Source organism: Solanum stenotomum, chromosome 11 (assembly GCF_019186545.1).
Source record: "Solanum stenotomum isolate F172 chromosome 11, ASM1918654v1, whole genome shotgun sequence".
NCBI lineage: Eukaryota > Viridiplantae > Streptophyta > Magnoliopsida > Solanales > Solanaceae > Solanum > Solanum stenotomum.
In genome coordinates, this window is record NC_064292.1 from 53,891,616 (window position 1) to 53,917,224 (window position 25,609).

The 25,609-nt window shown below is 31.5% G+C and overlaps 4 protein-coding genes across 4 annotated transcripts; 2 read left to right on the top strand and 2 right to left on the bottom strand.

The window, feature by feature from the left end:
* Window positions 1–643: 643 nt before the first annotated feature.
* LOC125843761 (putative UDP-rhamnose:rhamnosyltransferase 1) lies at window positions 644–2,266 on the top strand. Its single transcript, XM_049522960.1, has one exon. It carries the CDS (start codon window positions 716–718, stop codon window positions 2,141–2,143), a length of 1,428 nt encoding a protein of 475 aa, XP_049378917.1. The 5' UTR covers window positions 644–715; the 3' UTR covers window positions 2,144–2,266.
* Window positions 2,267–5,074: 2,808 nt separating this feature from the next.
* On the bottom strand, window positions 5,075–12,900 carry LOC125843767 (UDP-glycosyltransferase 91A1-like). The gene is made up of 2 exons (XM_049522964.1): window positions 11,593–12,900; window positions 5,075–5,269 (listed from the first exon to the last, which is right to left on the bottom strand). The coding sequence occupies exons 1-2, from the start codon at window positions 12,881–12,883 to the stop codon at window positions 5,148–5,150; spliced, it is 1,413 nt and encodes a 470-aa protein (XP_049378921.1). The 5' UTR covers window positions 12,884–12,900; the 3' UTR covers window positions 5,075–5,147.
* Window positions 12,901–21,699: 8,799 nt separating this feature from the next.
* On the bottom strand, window positions 21,700–23,290 carry LOC125843763 (UDP-glycosyltransferase 91A1-like). The gene has a single exon (XM_049522961.1). The coding sequence runs from the start codon at window positions 23,236–23,238 to the stop codon at window positions 21,826–21,828; it is 1,413 nt and encodes a 470-aa protein (XP_049378918.1). The 5' UTR covers window positions 23,239–23,290; the 3' UTR covers window positions 21,700–21,825.
* An 896-nt stretch (window positions 23,291–24,186) lies between these two features.
* On the top strand, window positions 24,187–25,509 carry LOC125846073 (uncharacterized). The gene has a single exon (XM_049525529.1). It carries the CDS (start codon window positions 24,187–24,189, stop codon window positions 25,507–25,509), a length of 1,323 nt encoding a protein of 440 aa, XP_049381486.1.
* Window positions 25,510–25,609: the final 100 nt, after the last annotated feature.

Consider the following 25,609-nt stretch of genomic DNA (forward strand, 5'->3'; position numbering starts at 1 on the left):
CTTATGGAAGGCATTGTTGATTATGCTGAACTTGAAACTTTTTTTAATTAAAAAAATTATAATTTCTTCATCTTAAATTAGTTATTTAATTTGTATAATTTCTATTTTTACTTTTCTAAAATTGTATAAATAAAAAGAAACAAAAAAGATCGAATTAAAAAACTCAAAATTTAAATAATTTTCAATGTGGCGCTGATGTGGCAATAAAATGGCGCGTGTGTAACACACTTGCCGCTGTGAGACTGGTATTGTAGTATTAGGGTTGAAAAAAAACCACTTCAAAGATGTTAAGGGTGATATTTAAACGTCTGTATAATTTAAGTGCTAAAGTAAGTTATGCTGCCAAGTTCAAAGGTTTTTTTATGTATTTTCTTTTTTGTATAACTTGTATATCCATCAAGTGATTTTATTGATATATGAAAGTTTAAATTGAGTGATTTTATAAATACAAAATAAAGTTTAATGAATTTGTTATATAAATTTCTAAATTTTGAATAATTAATTTATTTTGCACTATATTAAAAACTCAATAATTCAAACCCCAGGGTGTAATTAATAACATCCCCCACTTTTGTATGGTCATGTCATGAATATAACCTCAACATTTTTTAAGTAGTGGTTCAGTGGTATAAGGTGCCAATAAGAAATAGTAATAAACAATAGAGAGAAGCACAAACAAAAGAAAATTGTGTAAGCACATACAATTTCTCAGATCATGGCCAATGGAGATGTAAACAACACTAAAAAGCTTCACATAGTTATGTTTCCATGGCTAGCTTTTGGTCATATCATCCCATTTCTTGAACTTTCCAAATTCATAGCTCGAAAGGGTCACAAAATTTCGTTTATTTCAACTCCAAGAAACATTGATCGTCTCCCAAAAATTCCCTCTGAATTTTCTAATTCCATAACTTTTGTAAAAATTCCACTTCCCAATGTTGATGGCTTACCAAAAGATGCTGAGGCTACTATGGATATCACAAGTGAAGAAATTATTTATCTCAAGAAAGCTATAGATGGTATGGAAAAAGAGGTGACAAATTTCTTGGAGAAAAATTGTCCTGATTGGATTATTCAAGATTTTGCACAATATTGGTTGGCTCCAATTTCAACCAAATTAGGTATTTCAAGAATTTACTATGGTATAATCAATGCTTGGTTCAATTGCTTCTTAGGTTCAATTGAAAACATGATCAACACCAACAATTGTACTTCACCACCTAAGTTAGAGGATTTTTTGGTTCCACCAAAATGGATCCCATTTGAGACAAAGGCGGCCTATCGCCTCCACGAGGCGCGGTGGATTGTGGGGTCTAGTCAAAAGAATGTTTCCGGAGTTTCAGACTTGTATCGTACTGGTGTCACGATTAGAGGGTTGGATGCAATTATTATTCGTCATTGTCTTGAGTTTGAAGGTCAGTGGTTGAATTTACTAGAGGATCTGCATCATATACCCGTGCTTCCTACGGGGCTAATGCCTCCTATAGTGGAAAGTAGTATCGATGAAAAAAATGAATCTTGGATATCGATTAAAGAATGGTTAGATGAGAAACCAAAAGGTTCAGTGGTTTATGTAGCTCTAGGAAGTGAAGTGACGGTTGGTCAGAGTGAAATTAATGAGCTAGCTCGTGGGTTGGAGTTATCTGGATCACCGTTCTTTTGGGTCTTAAGGAATCCATCCGGTTCAAGAAATAAGGACCCTATTGAGCTACCGGATGGTTTTGAGGAAAGAACCAAAGATCGAGGCATAGTATGGAAGAGTTGGGTACCTCAGTTGAAGATACTGAGTCATGAATCAGTTGGAGGATTCTTGACTCATTGTGGATGGAGCTCGATTATAGAAGGGCTTATGTTTGGTCATCCATTGATTATGTTACCATTTCTGGTCGATCAAGGACTGAATGCTAGAATTCTAGAAGACAAAGGGGTTGGCATAGACGTACCACGAAACGAAGAGGACGGGTCCTACATGAGCGACTCAGTGGCCAACTCAGTGAAGTTAGTAATGGTGGGAAATGATGGAAAGATAATTCGAGAGAAAGCAAAAGAAATGAGTTCCATATTTAATAACAAAGAGCTTCATGATAACTATATTGAAATTTTGATTAATTTCTTGGAAAATTATAGGAAAGTCAAGAATTAACAAATATTATATATTTTTAAATCTTAATGTAAGACAAAATAAGGTACTCTATTTAGTGAAAATTTCAATAATTTCTTTATGAATTTCTACTATTCTACATTGCCTTCGTTAGTAGGGGTTCTAAGAAATATATATATATATATATTTATTATTATTATTATTATTATTATTTTTTAATCCCTCCCTAGGAGCTCCCACCCATTTTGCTCCCTTGATGACTCGAACTCGCAACCTTTGGGTTGGAAGTGAGGGGATGCTTACCAGCCGAGCAACTCCCTCTCGTCTCTAAGAAATTTATTTAAAATGCATAAATAATTTATCAAAAAGTCAATAAGTAAAAATGATTGTGGTCTAAAATCACAGACTTAGATTACTTAATTAATTCGTCTCTTGTTGATGGAGTACTTTCATCTATCGTGATGTCTTATTTTCACTTCTTTTTATCATTCGTATAAATAAATATGTGAAAACGAAAACGAAGAGTAAGAGATGCAAATGGGAGAGTTTTTCTCTTCTTGTTATTCAATATTCACAATATGTGTATCACTTTAATTTATAGCCTAAACTTACCCTTCTTTTTTTATCCCAATAGGACTACAATAATTCTTTTTTCTAATTATTATAATTACGTAACAATTATAATACAACTTACCTAATTATTTACTTCATTACCTCCCATAAGCTTAGAGGAATGCAAATTCACTTTCGTTGATTCCACTTATCGTCTTTTAAATTTATACTTTTTATAATTTTAATTTTTTTAGTGAAAATTCTTCCTCAGCTATTACGTATAGTTATCAATTTATTAAATTAATGAAAAGAAAATTAATTCATACCAATAAGAAGGAATATATTCATGTGGACCATACTTTAAATTGCTTTAACGAATCAATTCTTTTGTCACTAAAACATTATCCTGAAAACTTGAGTATCTCAAGAATATATCAATATGCATATCGACAAAGCTGCCATTTGCTATCTTTTATGAGAAATTTCATACTATATTTATATTGAATCAATTACGTACTATATGATATTTTTTATTACTTAATTAATATTAATTAGGTATTTTTATTTCGATTTATTATTAATTATAATATATTAATATGATTTGATGTAAATATTGATGATGAGTTAGTTACTTTGGTAGCTTCTAGCTTCTTTCCCGTATCAATTTAAAAAAAAAGAGGCTTTTATTATTGCTCAAAAGTGTTCTTCTTTTAAATTTTTTTTTTGACCAAATATATCAAATTTGAAATAGTGTTCTTTAATTTATGAAAAATAAAAGTTCTCTAAATTCCGAAATGACTTGACCAAACAGACAATAAATTATGAAATTTTATAGGATAATTATTTCATGAATAGCTTTGTTGTTATTTCTATTGCAATGTATGAGCCTTTTAAATATAATCTAAAGGTTCCGTCCAAAAAAACGTTAGACAATAGTCTAAAAATTTATAGATTATTGTAAATGTTAGAAGACGATGTAAAGAATTATTTATAAAGTTGAACAATATATTAACAAAACAATAGATCTGAATTTAACGTTATTCAGAAGAATTATTTTTCAAGATCTATACATACACAACATTTATAACTGGACGGATTACAAATAGTGACCTAAAAAAGGATATTTATATAAATCAACCCTATAGATTAATTAGCAATAAAGTGCCGCTAATTAGGTGCTATTAGGACATGCCGCTAATTCTCCCTCGTAGGGTCTCAAATGTATAGAGATTAGAGTGAATACGAATCTATCTTAGAAAGTCTTCTGTTTTGGCGAAAAAAAATTGAAATAAAAAAGAAAAGTGACTTTCTAAGATAAAAACTATTAGTTCAGTGATTATCTGAAAAATTTAAGGGATAAATTGATAACTAAGAAGTATATTACATTAATAATTAAATTAAGTGTAAAAAACACACCTATTTTTTTTTTACATACCCTATCAATATACATAAATGTAGCTTATTTAAATGATAAAATCTTCAAAGTAAAAAATAGTCACATAGCATCTATTGAGATCCCAACCCCCACTACCCCTGACAAAATAATAATTTTGGGAGACAAGAACCCCCCCATACCCATCCCCACCTCACATATACCAAATAAAAAAGTTGTCAAATAGTATGAAGATCTCAATAATTGAATAGAAAATTAAAGTATTGCAAAAGGAAAAATCAAGGAGGGTAGGATTAAGGAGAGTTGATAAGCTTTTAAAGATAAAGTGTATATGATATATTAAATGAATATCATATCAAAATATATATGATATACGTGATATAAATATATGTAGACCTAAGCCTAAAATAAAAATACATGAACATCGAATATACACTAGGCAACAACCAACAAGCTTGATTTCAAGTAAACACATGCCTACGATGAAAATTTAGTGAAGTAAACTCATATACACTAATAAAATTATAAGTATTTTTGTACTATTGTTATACTTTAATATGCTAGAGCACATGTTATCTTCAATACTAATACTTCATAATATATTCAGATATTCAATTAAGGCACATTATAATTTGAATGTCCAATCAAATTTACTCACAAATTTTGAAAACTATATATTCGTATATTCCACCACTAACTAAATGCAAAAGAAACAATATTATTCATCAAATTATTATTCATCACACAGGAAATTCCTACTTTATAAATATTGCATAGCACATATACTAAACCACCCTTCAAATAAAAATTATAAGTCCTTATTGGTGCAGATAATTACTGCCCATAAAGTCTAAAATTACAATTATTGAAAAATGCATTTAAACTCAAGTTTTTCTTCCCATTTCATATTTTAGTCTTTTTATAATTTTGAAGATAACTTAATAAATTTTCCACATAATTATTCTGTCTTGTCTCGTCACAAAAAAAAATTTTCGCCTCTTTAATCCTTTCTTGATAAATTGGTGCAGATAATTACTTCCCATAAAATCTAAAATTACAATTATTGAAAAATGCATTTAAACTCAAGTTTTTCTTCCCATTTCATATTTTAGTCTTTTTATAATTTTGAAGATAACTTAATAAATTTTCCACATAATTATTTTGTCTTGTCTCGTCACAAAAAAGATTTTTCGCCTCTTTAATCTTTTCTTGATAAATCTCACCTTCTTTTTTAACTAGTACCAAATTCAGTGACTCAGCCACCGAGTCACGAGTGAACGACCTGTCCCGATCATCTTTTGGTATTGAATACGCCATCTTCTTCTCTTCCAACAACCTAGCATTTAGCCCTTGATCGGCCAAAAATATCAAAAGAACCAATGACTTCTCAAATTGTATTGCTTCAACTACTGAACTCCATCCTGAACGAGTTAAAAATATACCGACAGAGTCATGACTCAGTATCTTAAGTTGTGGCACCCAACTCATGCACACAATTCCCCTTCCCTTTGTTCAATCTTCGAACCCTTCAGGTAGTTGAATCAATTCATCATCAGATTCCCCTCTTTTAGTTCTTAAAACCCAGAAAAATGGTAACCCAGAAAGCTCTAACCCGAGCGCCAACTTGGTGAGTTCGTTTTGACTCGGGCTTACCTCACTACCAAATGCAACGTAAATCACTTTCCCCTTTTCTTGCTCATCAAGCCACAATTTTATCTCTCTCCATGCATCAATCTTCGTGTTATCATCTTCATACAATGTCGTCGGAAGTTGGCCTACCGGAAAAACCGGTTTCCGGTGAATATCTCCGACTACTTTCAACCATTCCGGTTCAAATTCCAAACAACTCCTTACAAGCAAAAAATCAGCGAGTTCAGAAGTTTTATGCATACGAAAAGCATCAGAAACGTTCTTTTCCTCTCCCTACATGGTAGCTTCGAAGATTTTCAAAACTTCGAAAAGCTTGAAAGCAACAGTAGTTTCAAACGGAATCCATTTTGGGGGAACGGTGTATTCCTCCGGTGTCTTCCGAATTTCATAATCATTGTTCAATCCCCGCACTGGTCCGGTGAAACCCAGAACCGCAGCGATGAATGTGCTTGAAATAACCAGTGGGAATATTGAATTTTGAAGCAATTGAAGGAACCTAATAAGAAGCAAAATCGAAGATTATAAAATCAGGAGTTGATTATTCGAGAAACTTAGCAATGGGTTCTTTGAGTCCATCTTGAGCAAGTTTGAGATACTTGACTTGCCCATAACGTAAATCAATAGTTGCTTCTGCATTTTTCGGTAACATTTCAATGTGGGGCAGAGGAATTTTGACGAAATTTAAGAAGCGGGCTAGAGTTGGTGGAAGCTTGGGGAGACGATCAATGTTTCTAGGAGTAGAAATGAAAGAAATTACTGTTAATGTTAGAAGATGATGTAAAGAATTAATTATAAAGTTGAATAATATATTAACAAAATAGTAGATTTGAATTCAACATTAGTTGGAAGAATTATTTTTCAAAATCTATATATACAACAACACTTAAAAGTGGACGGACTACAAATAATGACCTTAAAAAAAGGAAAATCAACCCTATAGATTAATTAGCAACGAAGTGACTGCACACGTTTTTAAATGGGAAAAGACATAAATTTATCCCTGAAGTTGTATCGAAAAATCAGTTACACGCTTAAATTATTTAGGCGACCTATTACATATCTATACTATTCAAAAATAAATTTAATACCACCTTCAAAGCTGGCATGAAAATAAGATTAAATAAAAAATAAGTAAGACGCATTTGAGTTAAAAAAAAAAAGGCAGTTTTTTCTCCACCCCCACCCTTCTCCTTCACGTTACCGTTCTTTTCTTCTTCCTCCATTTTTTCTTATCACAAACACTGTTGTTGATATGGCTAATGTGAAAAATAATTTTTTTCATGATAAATTTCTAAGAGAAAAACAGAAAACAACATTGCGGGATAGAAATTCATCACAAAGTTTATGAAGTTATTCAACTAATTAGGTTCACTGCTCGGAAAATTTTCCGCCAAGACATCTAAAATTGTCAATTCTTACTATATCCACGTCAAATTCGTCAAGTCAAGCACTGATTATTCAATTTATTTTTGTCTTTTTTGTTGATTGAGAGCATTTGAAATAAGAAGTTTTCAGATCTTTCTTTTTCTGTGTAAAAAGTTTCTGGATTTTGCACAAAATTCAATTTTTAATGTATGTTTATAGATCTTTCTTCTCTCTCAGAAAAATTCTCTAGATTTGCTACAAAATTAGTAACAGTAAATCGAGCACTAGTTTATCAATTGTCTGACTAAAATCTTTACAAATAAATATTGCAAGTGTTTACCATTCTCCTCTTTAAGCTTGAATGAAATTAGAAATTGTGATAATTTTTTGTGGTGGGTTTGGTGATGGGTGGTAAAATTGGTGGTATGACTTTTAATTTAAAAAATAACAATGAAATTCGTGATATTGATGTAGATGCTGAATTTATGGTTATGATTGTGATGAATTTCATTGATAGTGATGTGATTCTGATGGTGAATTTAGTTAAATTTATGATGGTTGTTATCAATTTTTTATGATGACAACGATTGTGGGAAGATTCCGGTGGTGAAATCTATGGTGGTGGAGAAGTGAATTTGGTGATATTAGCAATAATGGCAGTGCTTTAATGGTGGGTTTGATGGTGTATAGGGAAGAAGAAGAAATTGGGTGACATGAATATTTTTTTAAAAAAATGTGACGTAATTATTGAGGTGGCGGTAACATGGTGATGATGTGGTGCAAGTGTGCAACGCTTTCTCATCATGTAACTGATTGTATGTGCGTCAGTGTTCAACTAAATTCACTTTTAAGTAATTCAGGTGTGTAATAGGTCATCACAATAATTTAAGTGTGTAACTGACTTTTTGTGACAACTTCGGAGTGAGGTGGATGGGGAGAGGGATTTATGCCTTTTCCCTTTTTAAATTTTTGCCTGATTAGATGCTAAGCCCAATTAAGAGGCTCTATTATAGGACATGCCACTAATTCTCCTTCCTAGTGTCTCACATGTCGGAAAAAAAAATCAAGAAGAAAGATGACTTTCTGAGATAAAAATTATTAGTTGAGTGATCATCTGAGAAATCAAGTAATAAATTGATAACTAAGAAACACATTACATTTATAATTGAACTAGTGAAATTGTCCGCGCTACGCACGGTATTTATAAATTAATTTATTGATAAAGAATTGCAAAAAATAAAAATAAATAAATAAATAAATATATATATATATATATATAGGAATAAAAGTGTCACATAGTTTTCGAGGAAAAATACTTTCATAAGAAAAAAGAAAAAAAAATGGTGTAACATACAAGTCTTGTAGCCTATCCTTTCTTACGTATATTTTGTCCATAAATAATTTAATTATTAAAAATTAATAACTGTTATTTAGTTAACATATTTAGATGTAATTTTGATTTTGAATTTAGAGAATTTTAGTCCAAGAGAAGGCAATCTTAAAATCAAAAGTAACAATTAGGGGAATATTAGAAACGGAAGAAAATAATTACATGTCATGTTTAAATAAAATCACTAAAAGCTAATATCATAGAAATCTATACATTAGAAAAGAAAATGGAAGCCCGGAAATTGATATAGCAACTAAATCAAAATTGTGTTAATAGAAATAAGATGTAGATTTAGTGATCACAATAATAATTTCTATTTGTAGTCATTTTTAAATAAATTATTTAATATTCAAAAGATGTTTATTCATGAAATTATAGATATTCGTCCACGCATTAGCTAATTCTGTATTGTGAAGTGCCTTTTAAAGAAGGAGATTGGATCAATACATCATGCTCCCACCATAGTCCTTGAAAAATTGTTTAATTTGAGGACAAAGTTATTTTGAAATTATAATCCTACCTAAATTTATATCTCAAATAAATAGACTATAAATTAATTTCAAGTTAGATCCTAGATATTCTACCTTATTCTTGTACAAACAAATGATTTATAACAATTGTCAAATAAGAAAGAAGCGTGAGCTATAAATTCTCCAACTTTCCACTGATAAAAAAGTCTAATCAAGCATAAAACTTCACATTAAAACTAACTTACACATGCAAAGAAACATATTAAAACTAAAAGAGGAGGAGAAAAAGAAATCATAGCTAACAATTCATTACTTACAAAGGTAAAGATTAAAAAAAGAAAGAAATCTATATAGATTTTTTTCGTCATGCCTAACTTCACAAATTTATATATCTAAACAAAAGGTTTAACTAACATGATACCAAGCATAAGAACTATGTTTGTACCAAAATTATAAAAAAATAAATAAATTATAAGAACTGCGTTGTATAAATTTATTGAAAAGGAGAAAAGAACTGTCATAAGAATAACGACTAAATATTTAGGCATGTAAATATCAATATTAAATTTTGTCTATATCCTACTTCAAAAACTACCTTGAAATTACTTGTACTTGAATTGAAACAAAAAATAACCAAAATCATCACAACCACATGAAATTCATTTTTTCATGTTTCTGAAAAATTCAAAGAGTACAACAATAATCCATAAGACCTATGTTTGTACCAAAATTATATATAAAAAAAAAGATGCATAAGAATTGCGTAGTATAAATTTATTGAAAAGGAGGAAAGAACTGTCATAAGAATAACGACTAAACATTTAGGCATGTAAATATCAATATTAAATTCTGTCTATATCCTAATTCAAAAACTACGTACCTTGAAATTACTTGTACTTGAATTGAAACAAAAAATAACCAAAATCATCACAACCACATGAAATTCATTTTTTCATGTTTCTGAAAAATTCAAAGAGTACAACAATAATCCATTAGTAGTGTGGAAGTTTTGGTTGAATTTCTGATCTTTGAAGAGCTTCTTGGTCCCTTCTCCTCTTCTTTTGTTAAACACGGAACTAAATCATTCTTTGTTTAGCAAAATCACTCTATCTTGATCTGAGATTGACTCGCACAATAAAGATCTAAAAAATTTAGCAATACAAAGAATGTTGTTATAAATTTCAGTTTTGAATAGTGACCTTGAGAATTTCTGGACTTTCTGGTTTTCAAAATATATATACACAATTAAATACAACTCAGTCCTAATTAAAAAATTGACAATTAAATATTATTATTATTATTTAATACAGTAATAAAACGGTAGAATGTGATAATTAAGCAGGCAAATGTTTTAATTAGATTGGGGAGAAGGCCAAAAGACATGTCATAATTGGATTGTTACAAAGAAGAAGGCAATGAGCTGTTATAACTTATGATGTACCGCTTTAAATTAAGCAATGAATATGTGGTAATTGCTTTCAGTTAGATGGTAAGAAATAGTTATTTTATTTGATAGGAAAAATATTTTAAAAAATGTTAAAAAAGGAGAAAATAAAAAAATAGGCTTTTTGGCCTTAGAGAGTGCCACATAAGCATGTTTAACATCCAACTTTATATATATATATATATTAACTGTAAAAAACACACCTATTTTTTTTTACATACACTGTTAATATATATTAATTAACTTATTTAAAGGATAAAATCTTCCAAGTAATATTGAGATCCCCACCCCCTGAAAAAATAATAACATTGGGAGACAAGACCCCCACATCCAATCCCCACCCACACACACTAAAAAAAAAGTTGTCAGATAATCCGAAGATCTCAATAATTGAGTAGAAAATTAAAGCATTGCAAAAGGAAAAAAAGATTGTTATGTCTTTGCGGAGGGCGAGATCAAGCAGAGTTAATAAGCTTATAAAGATAAGGTGTACATGATATCTTAAATAAATATCACATTGAAATATATATGATGTGTGAATAATATGGCGTAGCTCAAAATATAAATATGTGTAGACCTAAGTCCAGAATGAACAATACACGAACATTGAATATACACGAGGCAACAACCAACGAGCTTGATTTCAAATAAACATATGCATACGATGGAAATTTAGTGACGTAAACTCATATACACTAATAATATTATAAATATTTTTATACTTTTAGTATACTTTAATATGCTAGAGCACATGTTATCTTCTTGGACTAATATGTTTGAGTAAAAAATATCTAATATTAATACTTCATAATATATTCAGATATTCAATTAAAGCACATTATAATTTGAATGTCAAATCAAATTTACTCAAAAAAATTGAAAACTATATATTCGTATATTCCACCACTAACTAAATGCAAAAATAATAATATTATTCATCACACAGGAAATTCTTACATTACAAATATTGCATACATGGTACATATACTAAACCACCCTTCAAATAAAAATTAAAAGTCCTTATTGGTGCAGATAATTACTACCCATAAAATCTAACATTACATTTATTTAAAAATGCATTTAAGCTCAAGTTTTTCTTCCCATTTCATATTTTAGCCTTTTTATAATTTTGAAGATAACTTAATAAATTTTCCACATAATTATTTTGTCGTGTCTCATCACAAAAAAGATTTTTTGCCTCTTTAATCTTTTTGCGATAAATCTCACCCTCTTTTTCAACAAGTACCAAAGTAAGTGACTCAGCCACCGAGTCACGATTGAACGATCCATCAAGATCGTCTCTTGATATTGAATACGCCATCTTCTTTTCTTCCAACAACCTAGCATTTATCCCTTGATCAGCCAAAAATGTTAAAAGAACCAATGGCTTCTCAAATTGTATTGCTTCAACTACTGAACTCCATCCTGAATGAGTCAAAAATACACCGACAGAGTCATGACTCAGTATCTTAAGTTGTGGCGCCCAACTCGTGCACACAATTCCCCTTCCGTTTGTGCGATCTTCGAACCCTTCTGGTAGTTGAATCAATTCATCATCAGATTCCCCTCTTTTAGTTCTTAAAACCCAGAAAAATGGTAACCCAGAGAGCTCTAACCCGAACGCTAACTCGGTGAGTTCGTTTTGACTCGGTTTTACCTCACTACCAAATGCAACATAAATCACTTTCCCCTTTTCTTGCTCATCAAGCCACAGTTTTATCTCTCTCCATGCATCAATCTTCGTGTTATCATCTTCATACATTGTCGTCGGAAGTTGTCCCACCGGAAAAACCGGTTTCCGGTGGATATCTCCGACAACTTTCAACCATTCTGGTTCAAATTCTGAACAGCTTCTCACAAACAAAAAATCACAGTTTTCAACAGATTTATGCATACGAAACAAATCAGAAACGTTCTCTTCCTCACCCTTAAAGGTAGCTTCGAAGATTTTCGAAACTTCGAAAAGCTTGTAAGCAACTGTGGTTTCAAACGGCACCCATTTTGGGGGAACGGTGAATTCCTCCGGCGTCGTCCGAATTTCATAATCATTGTTTGATCCCGGCACAGGTCCGACGAAACCCAGCAACACGGCGATGAATATGCTGAAATAACCCGACGGAATGTTGAATTTCGAAGCAACAGAAGGAATCCAGTAAGAAGGAAAATCGAAGATTATAAAATCAGGAGTTGATTCTTCGAGAAACCTAGCAATGGGTTCTTTGAGTCCATCTTGAGCAAGTTTGAGGTACTTGACTTGCTCATAAGGTAAATCAATAGTTGCTTCTGCATTTTTTGGTAATTTATCAACGTGGGGCAGAGGAATTTTAACGAAATTTACGAAGGGGGCAAGAGTTGGTGGAAGCTTTGGGAGACGATCGATGTTTCTAGGAGTAGAAATGAAAGAAATTTTGTGACCCTTTTGAGCTATGAGCTTTGAGAGCTCTAAATACGGAATCATATGACCAAAAGCTAGCCATGGAAATACTGCTATATGCAGTTTTTTGCTGTTTTCCGCCATTTTTGTGTGTTGTATAGAGCTCTGTTTTTTTTTGTGTGTGAGTGATGCAATTGGAGATACAATTTATAACAATTGGGCCATCTATATTAATTATTCACGTGCTTATACTTCTGAAAATAGTTGATCAATTTTAAAATACATGAAATATAGAAAACACTTCTAAATTCGGTATGACTTATTAGTTTTATCTTCAAATTATGGACAATCTTCAAAACACTCATTTACTTGACTAACTGAACTTAAATACACATCAAATCTTTCAATATGAGTGAAATACACTCATAAATTCTTGCCATTTTTAGGATATTTTCAACACTTATCTCAGCTTTTTATTAATAGTCACATGCTTCTACAGTAGTTCGAGACCATTTGATATGTCATGTGGCAGATTGAGGTTATCTAAGTTTAGTTAGTCAAGTATAGAAGTGTTTTTAAGATTATCAATAGTTCATGGACGCAATTAATAATTTGTGCTAAGTATGATTGTTCAAAATTGAACCGAAATCGATAATCCGAATCGAAAAAATTTATTGATTTATTGATAACGGTTTAGTGGTTTAACGATTTTTATAATGATTTTGATTTTCTTAATTATCAGATTATCGGTTCTTAACCGTTTTGGATTTTTTTCTTAATGGGTTAATCGATAACCCAATAGTAAATTAAAGTCCTTGACTTAGGATTTAATTTCATATTTTTATTTTTGGCCGTCTCAAAATTTCAATAACATGTTATTGTTGCTTTTGAGCAAGACTGTATTCTCCATATAATTATCTTGTCTTCGCTCGTCACAAAAAAAATTGCCTCTTTAATCTTTTCTCGATAAATCTCACCTTTTTTTCAACAAGTACCAGACTCACTGACTCAGCCACCGAGTCATGAGTGAACTATCCGTCACAATCATCTCTTGGTATCAAATACACCATCTTCTTCTCCTCCAACAACGTAGTATTTATCCCTTGATCAGACGAAAATGTTAAAAGAACCAGTGGCTTCTTCATTTTTTATTGGATAATCAACAAGTTCTTCTAGTATAAGGTTACAAGTACGGAAACTAACAAAAAATTATTAAAAAGAAAACTCAATAATAGAATATAGGAGGGAGAATATTTTTATCTTGGTGTCTTCTCTATTCCCAAAGAATTGGACAAGTCTATATATATAGTCTAATAAAAAAGAGCTAATGCTGGAAGAGTAAAGATAGTGTAACAATCATTAAAGGTTGTATTAACGGGTTGTTGTAATTGCACGTAGGGGTATGTAAAATTCGAGTCGATCAATAAATCGAATTGAAAAGTATATTATTGGGTCATTGCTATTGGGTTATTGAGTTAACGGGTTTTAAATGATTTTATTAAAAAAACTATTGAGATATCAGTTTTTAGTATTACTCAATAACCCATTAAGACGATAATAAGTTATTACTATACCCTTCATAAATATTAAATATTAATAACATAACTAGACACTATATGAGTACTCTACACTACAGTCTACACACTTCACACATCATAGTACTTCTACTTTACATAAAAAAATTCATATTATGTTTTGATTGTAACATGTTGTTTTAGCCTTTGTACTACATCTACTCTTATTGATGCAATTTCTCAATATATTTCTTGTTTCACTATATCAGAGCATTTACAGCTGATTTGTTTGTCTCACTGTATCGTGCCAAATTGTTAGAGAAGTGAGAAATCATATATTTAAAGAATATCTAATTGATTTGTTATTGGTTTAGCATATTTAAAAACCAAAAATCGATAAACCAAATCAATAATATATAAACCGAATCAAACCGACCGATACACACCCTTGCATGCATGATAAGTTGACCTTCCTAACACCTTGTTGGGGTGGTTGTTAATTGTCATCTATTGTATTATATTGTTAGTTTAAATATCATATTTGATTGTTATTTAAAATTTGATTGTATTGCATCGTTTAAATTCATAGTAACTCTACCATATAACTTACATTTCTTGTAGGTTTATTATTTAAATTGTTGATATGTGATATTATATAACGACCAAAAATAATACAATACAATATGAAACATTAATACGTTACATCCTAAAAGAACACTCAAAATGCTAGTGAATAGATGGAATTTTTATTAATGTTACATCCTAAAAGAACACTCAAAATGCAAGTGAATAGATGAGATTTTTAATAGCATTTTCTAAGTGGCAAACAATCAACCAACCATCAATATAAATGTACATACTAAAATGATTTGACAAAACAAATATAATAATATAGTAATCCATCCAGAATTTTTTAAAAATAATTAATCCTGACCTTGGATCATGAAACAGAGCTCTACAAAACACACAAAAATGGCGTAAAACAGCAAAAAAAAAAAAAAAACATTGTTCAATCCTGGCACAGGTCTGGCGAAACCCAGAAAGACGGCGATGAATATGCTGAAATAACCCGACGGAATATTGAATTTCGAAGCAACTGAAGGAACCAGTAAAAAGCAAAATAAAAGATTATAAAATCAGGAGTTGAATCTTCGAAAAACTTAGCGATAGGTTCTTCAAGTCCATCTTGAGCAAGTTTGAGGTACTTGACTTGCTCATAAGGTAAATGACTTCTCCATTTTCAGTAATTTTTCGACGAAATTTAAGAATGGGGCGACATTTGGTGGAAGTTTTGGGAGACGGTCAATGTTTCTAGGAGTAGAAATGAATGAAATTTTATGACCCTTTTGAGCTATGAGCTTTGATAGCTCTAAAAACGGAATCATATGACCAAAAGCTAGCCTTGTAAAGAGTGACGCACTACATAAATATTCATCAAACATTCAAACTATTATTCATCACATAGGTAATTCTTACATTATAAATATTGCATAGCTAGTACATAAATTAAACCACCCTTCAAATAAAAATTAAAAGTCCTTATTAGTGCAGATAATCAATTAACTTGAAATTACAATTATTTAAAGGTGCAATTAAACTCAAAAGTTTTTTCTCCCATTTCATATTTTAGTCTTTTTATAATTTTGAAGATAACTTAATAAATTTTCCACATAATTATTTTGTTTTGTCTCGTTACAAAAAAGATTTTTCGCCTCTTTAATCTTTTTCGATAAATCTCACCTTCTTTTTCAACAAGTACCAAACTCAATGACTCAGCCACCGAGTCACGAGTGAACGACCCATCACGATCATCTCTTGGTATTGAATACACCATCTTCTTCTCTTCCAACAACCTAGCATTTAGCCCTTGATCGGCCAAAAATGTTAACAGAACCAATGGCTTCTCAAATTATATTGCTTCAACAACTGAACTCCATCCCGAATGAGTCAAAAATCCAATTGGGCCATTTATATATATTTCTCCTTATCAATCATTCAAGTGTGTATACTTTCCGTGTTCACTTTTTACTTTTTGCTTATTTGGAAAATAGATGATCACTTCTAATAGACTAAAAATATAAAAAATGGAAAAGGGTCAAAAATACTTTATAGTATGTGAAATAGATTATTTATATTCTTCATTACATTTTGGAATAAAAAATGTCCCGCCGTTATTATAAGAGACCACAAATATCCTCAAAAGTTAACTACCTAAATTTTTAGTGTGCAAAAAGAACATGACCTTTAGCGGTCGCCACAAAATCTAAAAATATTGCCACTAAAGGTTATGAGTAATTTTTAGTGACGACTATGGCCACAAAAGTCATTCGCTAGTGAAACCTATTTTTTCAACCAAAAAATATGATAATTAGATTTTGGTTGCAACCTAATTTTCTAAAATAAATAACTTGCACAATAAATGTTAAAAACATCCAATATTATTATGAAAATAATCAAAATTACTTCTCGATTCAAATCTCCTACTACATAGTGCATTATTGTACATTTTATGCATTTACATATGACATTAAAATAAAACATATAGTGTCTTCAAAATCCTCCTTAATCGATATTATTTTTTGGTTTTTTTAAGAACAATGAAGAAAAAGAACACAAAACCATAAAAACCCTCCTAAATCGGCATGAATTATTAATTTTATCATATATGAAGTACTGAAAACATTTCTAAATTAGCGGTGCAAAAATTATTAAATTTATCTCTAAACAATTGATAGTCTTAAAAACACTGATATACTTGACTTATTGAACTTAAATATACCCCAATTTTGTAACATGAGTGAAATACACTCTTAAATTCTCACCAAGTTTTTGAATGTTTTCAGCACTTCTCTCGACTTTTTGTTAAGAGTTTCATGCTCCTACATACAATAGTTTGAGACCATTTGATATGTCATGTGACATATATGGGGTGTATCTTTCTTAAGCTTAATATGATGGAGTAATTTTTTAGCACAACTATTCGAGTCAACTTTCGCATTATTATTTCTCATCGATATAATATTGAATATGTTTTATTTAGAAAATATATTTTGGACTAGACTGGTTTAAGAATCGCCACTTAATTTTTAAGAAAAATCAAGAAAACTATTGTTTTCAAAAGACTAAAACAGTAAATCTAATGAAAACTTTAAAAGGGTTCGGGGTTCTTATTAGCATTTCGGGAAGGGATTTAAAGCACCCAAAACGCCCGCTAATACGCGGTTATCCGACGATTAACTATTTGGCTAATTTTGTTTGACTTAATTTGAATTGGACGAATTTGGTTAGGACTATTTTTAAAAGATTGAAATATTACCTAATGAAATATTTTTATAAACTTATTTATTTTATTTTTTAAGTTGAGTAAAACACGAATAAATTAGTTAAGTGATTAATTCAGAGTGGGTGTCTTTTGGGGATTTGAAAATTTTAAAACCTTAAGATTAATAGCAAATAATGGCGAGTAAATAAACACAACAAAGAAAAGAGGGAAAGAGATTTGGGCCCAAATCTGGTTTTCCTGTCCGCCTGGGCCAGTATTTGGGCCCATTTTTGTTTTGGGTCTTTGACCCAAATTTTGCCCATTTTTGTACCTGTCCTAGACTAAATTTCGAAATTTATTTCTTTGGGCCTTTGGCCCATCTTCCACCTGTCCTAAATTCCAACAAGATAATAATAAATGAAATGACAAGGGCTGAGGCCCAAAATAACAAAATACAATCTCTTATGAAGATCAAGCCTTTGGCCCAATCTTTTCAATCTTTCGATCTGTTTCAAATTCTTTCATCTTCGGGACCTGTACGTCGATTTATTTTATGGTTGGCTGACTCGGTAAAAGGAATTTGAGTATTTATGGCTCCCTCGAAATGCAACAGGAATGTGATTGGAGTCCATGGAGAACTCGGGCAAATTCACATGCGATAAAAAGGGGAAAAGAGGATAAATATTAAAAATAGCAACCAAAGTAGGGTGTGTTAAAATGAATTATTACAATGACCTTGACAAACATAGACAATTGGCCAAAACTACCGAAAAGGAAGAATGAAAATGGACTTGCTAGACATGGTTGAGACCAAAGCATACAAGTGCAGGCAAATATATTAGTCTAGGCCACTATTTTAACAGAGAGATATTCATAAAATAAAAAGATTAACATGACTAAAATCCTCTTCACATAGATAGGATTTGACCGATCAAAACAACCCAGCAGACAAAATTGACCAGGAAAGACTTATACATACATATCACTTATGGTACTAATCAGACACCAATGTGCATTTAAACTATAAAAAAAAATGCTTTAAAATTGAAAGATCTAGTATCTGAGACAATCAAAGATAGCATATTGTGAAACCAAGTAATACTTTTTAACAAACTCTAAAATGACGAATTGGATTTTTGCTAATTAATATGTTGTACTAGTGATTGGACTTAAAACCGTGCTAAGGAAGAAGATGTAATCACACTTGGGTCAATATTGTTCATAAAAAAAAGCATGAAAGAAATAACTAACCGATCATAGTACCCAATTTATTTGAAGATCAAATCAGCCTCCGACACTCTTAATTGCGAATATGAGGAGCTTAAACAAAAGACGAGCAGCAAAACAACATACGGAATAGCACTATTGAACGGGAACAATCAATCTTGAAAGAACGATAAAGCTAAATAACGAGTGACATTCAAGGTACAGACATTCTTAATTCCAGAACGAGGGCGAGGGGGGCTATTTTAACATCAAAGCTGACCTTAACCTAAGAAAGAGAAGTGGAATAAAGTCTTGAGAGTTGAAGAAATCGACTTAGGAGCAACGCTATCTAAGAAGGGCGCTAAACAAACTGATTGAACATTTAAGACTCACTCAAGCTTTAAAAAAAACAATACTTTGAAAATCGAGCTAAAGGAGAGGGGAAAAACAAGCAGCCACCGAGAGGGGGTGATCAAACATAGCTATCATTGGCACTCATACTTACACGCAACATAAGCATGAGCATTATTTCGATGAAAATAGAAACAGAGCAGTGTCATGGTGATTAACCAGTGAACAAGACGGCAAACAGAGAAGCAATTTCAAAACACACACTAAATTATTTTTAGAAGCGAAACCCATCCTACAAAACTTAGAGAAATAAGATGAAAAGTAAAGACAACACCTAGCTTTAAAACACCTCATATAGGCATCTCGACGTCCACACAGAACACAACTCAAGGCAGTATATATTGGGGACTAAAAGAATAAGAGAGTTAGGAGTGGTTTACCTTTTGATGGGCAGCGACTGAGACACAAACGAGCAACAGAGGCGCCTTCCGCCACAAAAGCTAGAATACAAACGATGAGCAAGGAATCCAGACGGGATCTCAGACTCACAAACGCTGGAAAACGACAACAAATGGGAGAGAAGAAAGACACTCGGAACCTCTCGTAATCCTCTTTTCTTTTCTTAAATGTATTGTGTATATATTCTGTAACTATATATATATTTTTTTATAAAGCTTTTCTCTGGGTCCTCCTTTAAAAATTTCCAACCTCCTCTCTTCTTCCTGATGTATTTTCGTATTGGATTTTTTAACTATTTGCTTAAGCTATTCTATATGCTTTTGTCAAAAAATTACCAACTAAAAGATCCCCCCTCAATAGTGAACAAAAAGAAATACATATAGGGGGGAAATTAGGGTTCGGAGAAAATGGGGGAAAGAGGACGAATTCCAAATTCAAAAAATGAATTCTTTCCCCAATTCAACCAAACACCTTTTCTTCTAAGATTTTGCCCCATTCCGAAAGAGGAAAGGGGAAATGGACGTGCTCGATCGATCGATCGTCCTTGAGCGTCGATGTGGCTCGATCTCTTGGCTGCAAGGACAAGTATCGCAGGTGAACGTTGTTGCTGGAACAGTGCCTTTTGCTGTAACATTAGCTGCTGCTGGTTGTCCTTTTGAGCAGCTGAAAACGTCTAGGAGTTGTACGCACTGGTCTCTTGTTGAAGAGGAGTATTGGGTCGGGTGTGGGCTGATTTTGGTGTGCTGGAGGTAATTAGAATTAAGGAAACATTGGGCTGGTCACAGGTATTGAATTGGAATAAGGAAAATAGGCCCAAGCTAAGTTTGGTATATCACAAATGGGTTCAGGGGATTTGACTAATAGCTAAATGAATTAATGTAAATTCATTAACGAGCTTCTTAAATCTAAAATAAAATAAAATAAAATAATCGACTTAGTTATAAACTAATTAATTTGAAATAAAAACTATTATATAACCAAAACTAATATCTTTTGAGACTATTTTCGAATATTCGTAAAATATACTAATTAGACACATAATTAACTTAATTATGAACTAACTAATTAACTCAAAATCGTAAACTATTAGATAACTAAACAAACTAACCAAACATTTAATTAAACAAAATCTTTTTGAGACGATTTTCTAATATTTATAAAATACACTAATTATATACATAATTATATAAAAGACATATTATTATTTAAAAATTATAACAAGTGACAAACTATTTGAAATAACTTGCAAACTATTCTATTATATATATATATATTTTTATTTTTTTTCGAAATTTCTAAAATTAAATACTTTAAATCATTTGAAAATTAAGAAGCTCGAAATTAATTATTACCGGGGAGGGTCAAAATTAGGTGTCAACATATATAATTAATTCATTCTTTCNATTTGAGTATCATGAAAAACTTGGTGTAGAACTAAGCCAAAAGTGGATAATACGTGGAGTTAGGTCATGAAAATATATGAATCCATAACTTAAAAAGTATAATTCGTTCGTTTGGTTATCAAATTCAAATTTCGAATCCATCTTCGAATATAAAGAGGCAACGAATTAAACTTCATTTCAGGTAAACAATGGAAATTTAATGAGTTTAACTTATATATTCTAACAATACTACAAGTATTTTTACACTATTTATATATTTTAATATGTAATAGCACACACTCTTTACTTTGACTTTTGATATGCCTAAACATTTCGAGGCCTATTTTTTTTTTTTTCCATTTCTCACTCGATGTTTGACAATTGTTCATTATAAGACATCTGAGCACGATCATGTCTACCTTGTTTTATTCAAGAAGATTAGAAAATAATATTGAAAAAAATTATGTTGTCTCTTCTTGTTTATCTATGTGAGGTTGTGACTTCGTTATATAGTCACATTTTCTCAATTTAAGCTAAAGATCAAGTATTTTATTACGAAATGACTAATGTTTATATGTTTATTTTGAGATTTTGAACTAGTTTCTAACTTTCAATTTCCATAGGTATTGATCGATGATGACACACAATAACATGAAACACGAGTAATATCTTTTCATAAGGTTTGAGATTTTGCAGCTTATTGAATTTAATATGTATAAACAAAAGATACGATAAGCAATTCTTGCATTACAAATATTGCATAGCTGGTACATAAGTTAAACCACCTTTCAAATAAAAATTAAAATCCTTATTGGCGCAAATAATTAATACCATATAAAATAAGTGTACATAAATTAACCAGAAATTACAACTAATTAAAGGTTCGTTTAAACTCAAGTTTTTCTTCCCATTTCATATTTTAGTCTTTTTATAATTTTGAACATAACTTAATATATTTTCCACATAATTATCTTGCCTTCTTTCGTCACAAAAGATATTTTTCGCCTTTTTAATCTTTTCTCGATAAATTTCACCCTGTTTTTCAACAAGTACTAGATTCACTGACTCAGCCACTGAGTCACGAGTGAATGACCCATCACGATCATCTCTTGGAATCAAATACGCCATCTTCTTCTCCTCCAGTAGTGTAGCATTTATCCCTTGATCAGACGAAAATGTTAAAAGAACCAATGGCTTCTCGAATTGTATTGCTTCAACTACCGAACTCCATCCCGAATGAGTAAAAAATCCACCCACTGAGTCATGACTTAGTATCTTAAGTTGTGGGGCCCAACTCGTGCACACAATTCCCCTTCCCTTTGTTCGTTCTTCAAAACCTTCTGGTAATTGAATTAATTCTTCATCGGATTCTCCTCTTTTATTTATTAAAGCCCAAAAAAAAGGCAACCCGGAAAGCTCTAACCCGAGTGATAACTCAATGAGTTCGTTTTGACTTGGTTTTGCCTCGCTACCAAATGCCACGTAAATCACTTTGCCCTTTTCTTGCTCATCAAGCCATAGTTTTATCTCTGTCCATGCATCGATCTTCGTGTTGTCATCTTCATAAGTCGTTTTCGGAAGTTGGCCCACTGGGAAAACCGGTTTCCGGTGAATATCTCCGACAACTTTCAACCATTCTGGTTCAAATTCCGAACAACTCCTCACAAGCAAAAAATCAGAGTGTTCGATAGCTTTATAAATACGAAAAATATCAGAAACATTCTCTTCATCACCCTTCACGGAAGCTTCAAAGATTCTCGAAATTTCGAAAAACTTGAAAGCAACGGTGGTTTCAAATGGAACCCATTTTGGGGTAACAGTGTATTCTTCCGGCGTTGTCCGAATTTCATAATCATTGTTCAATCCCGGCACGGGTCCGATGTAACCCATAGACGCAGCAATGAAAATGCTGAAATAGGCTGTCGGGATGTTGAATTTTGAAGCAATTGAAGGTATCCAGTAACAAGCAAAATCGAAGAATATACAATCAGGAGCTGAATCTTCGAGGAACTTAGCAATGGGTTCTTTGAGTCCATCTTGAGCAATTTTGAGGTACTTTACTTGCTCATATGGTAAATCAATAGTGGCTTCGGCATTTTTAGGTAAATTTTCAATGTGGGATAGAGGAATTTTGACGAAATTCAAGAAGGGGGCGAGATTTGGTAGAAGTTTTGGAAGACGATCGATATTTCTAGGAGTAGAAATGAAAGAAATTTTGTGACCCTTTTGAGCTATGAGCTTTGAAAGCTCAAAATACGGAATCATATGACCAAAAGCTAGCCATGGAAATACTGCAATATGCAATTTTTTGCTTTGTTCCCCCATTTTTGTGTATTATTTCTCAACTACTCTACACTATAAATAAGATTTAGGGTGGTTGAAATAAGTGAAATTGAACTTTTTTTACTTATTTTTCTATGTTTTGTATATAAACTAATTATTTTTACTTTCATTAAATGAGTCACTTTTTAATAAAGTTGAAGAATATATCAGACTTAATAATGAAATTACTTACATATTAGCAAAAAATAGTACTGACAAATTAAATAAATATTAGTACAATAATACTATTTCAATTTATTGGGACAACCACCAAAGGACAATAATAGAGAGAACCTAAGTATATGATTGGACAAGGACAAAGACAAAGATAAGAATATAGAAATCCAATCAGGAGTTGAAAATATTTACTCCTTATCTTAGTTGGACCAATTTTGAAACAACATACTCCCTCTGTTCAATTTTATATGATGTACTTTGATTTGGCACAAATTTTAAGAAAAATGAAAAGACCCTACAATGTTCCAAAAATACTCTTATTAATAAATCTAAATTATTAAATAAAAAAAATACTATATTTGACTTTGAATAAAAAGGTTTATGACTTTTCTCTCTCTCATAAGTTAATGTCACATCAGTCATTAATACAAATTCAAAAGAATCCAATATATTTATTTCTCTCTCTTCTTTCTTCTCCACTCTCCAGTCTCCATTATCTCTCCCTTAATCTTTCAACGAAGAAGAAATACTCCAAAATGATTAAGTTTTTGCCATTGTAGGTAAAAGTACTTTTTTTCCATGATTTTAATTATAGTTTCAAAAAATTGATAACATAAAAAAAAATGTGGGAAAAGATTAAAATATTCAGTTTCTAGCGCCAATTTTTTTGCCAAATTTTAAAATATTAGCTAATGGACTCCATATAAGTAGATATACTTCATCTTTAATTTTTCAATTCTTCCTTTTACAGTTTTACCAATCAGTGATCTTAAAATGAGTGTTGAATTTTCAGAAGACCCAATTACCACAAAAAGGCGATTGAATCTGAACAACCGTCGAACAATTGCGGAGCGGCTTTTGAAAGAAAGTAAGAATGGAAAACTTAAACATGGTTCTGTAAAGGAAGCAAGTATTTTGTTCAACACATCAAGAAGTACCATTGATCGTATTTGGAGACAAGCTAGATTATGTGTTGCTAATGGTGACATGTTAAATGTTTCTACTAATCTTGCAGGCAGAGTTGGGAGAAAACGCATACAAGTCGATATCAACCAATTCAAAGAAATTCCACTATGTCGTCGAACAAATATTCGATCTCTTTCTTTTGCAATAAATATGGCAAAATCAACAGTTTTTCGACGTGTGAAAGAAGGTGCAATTAGGCCACACACCAACGCCATCAAATCACATTTAACCAAAGAAAACAAAAAGGCAAGACTTCGATTTTGCCTCTCAATGATTGATCAGAGTACACTTCACTCAAATCCCATGTTTATAGACATGTTTAATTATATCCATATCGATGAAAAATGGTTTTACTTATCGAAAAAATCTGAAAGGTATTACCTTCTTCCCGAAGAAGAAGAGTTTAATCTGTATCGTTCTTGCAAAAGTAAAACTTTTATCACAAAAGCTATGTTTATGGCAGCTGTTGCACGTCCTAGATTTGACGTTAATGGAGTTGAGTTATTTTTGGGAAAAATAGGAATTTTTCCGTTTGTAGTTAAGGAACCAGCCAAACGGAATAACAAAAATCGAACAGCAGGAACTATCGAAACAAAATTGATTTTATCGGTGACTAAAGATATCATAAGAGCTTGTTTGATAGAGAAAGTTCTTCCAGCCATTCGATCAAAATGGCCAGCTTCAACGTCAAGTGCACCCATTTTAATCCAACAAGATAATGCAAGACCACATATTGGTGTTAATGATTTGGAATTCATGAAAGCCGCTCAACGAGATAGATTTGATATTAAGTTATGCTTTCAACCCCCTAATAGTCCTGATCTTAACGTTTTGGACCTTGGATTTTTTAGAGCAATTCAATCTCTTCAATATCAAAATGCTCCTTTAAATGTTGATGAATTAGTGGAGGTTGTTGAAAAATCATTCAATGAAATGAAAATAGAACGACTCAATCATGTATTTTTGACTTTGCAATGTTGTATGAATGAGGTGATGAAAGATAGTGGTGACAATAACTACAAAGTGCCTCATATGAACAAAGAAAGACTCGAAAGAGAAAATGATCTCCCACTTCAAGTTCGTTGTGATGTTGATGTTGTTAATCAAGCTTTAACTCTACTTCAACAGTGATGAGATTACAAGTATTAAAACAACTTGTGTTTTTGTACATTTTGATGTTTATATTAGAACTTTGCAAATTTAATTTAATTTTTGGATAGTTTAATGTTTA

What these genes read in the sequence shown, in the direction of transcription:
- LOC125846073 (XM_049525529.1), top strand. Translation starts at nt 24,187, where the DNA reads ATGAGTGTTGAATTTTCAGAAGACCCAATTACCACAAAAAGGCGATTG.
- LOC125843767 (XM_049522964.1), bottom strand. Translation starts at nt 12,883, where the DNA reads ATGGCGGAAAACAGCAAAAAACTGCATATAGCAGTATTTCCATGGCTA. An exon ending in GGTACTTGTTGAAAAAGAGG is followed by an intron (nt 5,270 to 11,592) that starts GTGAGATTTATC and finishes TTAAAAAAGAAG; the next exon opens with GTGAGATTTATCAAGAAAAG.
- LOC125843763 (XM_049522961.1), bottom strand. Translation starts at nt 23,238, where the DNA reads ATGGGGGAACAAAGCAAAAAATTGCATATTGCAGTATTTCCATGGCTA.
- LOC125843761 (XM_049522960.1), top strand. Translation starts at nt 716, where the DNA reads ATGGCCAATGGAGATGTAAACAACACTAAAAAGCTTCACATAGTTATG.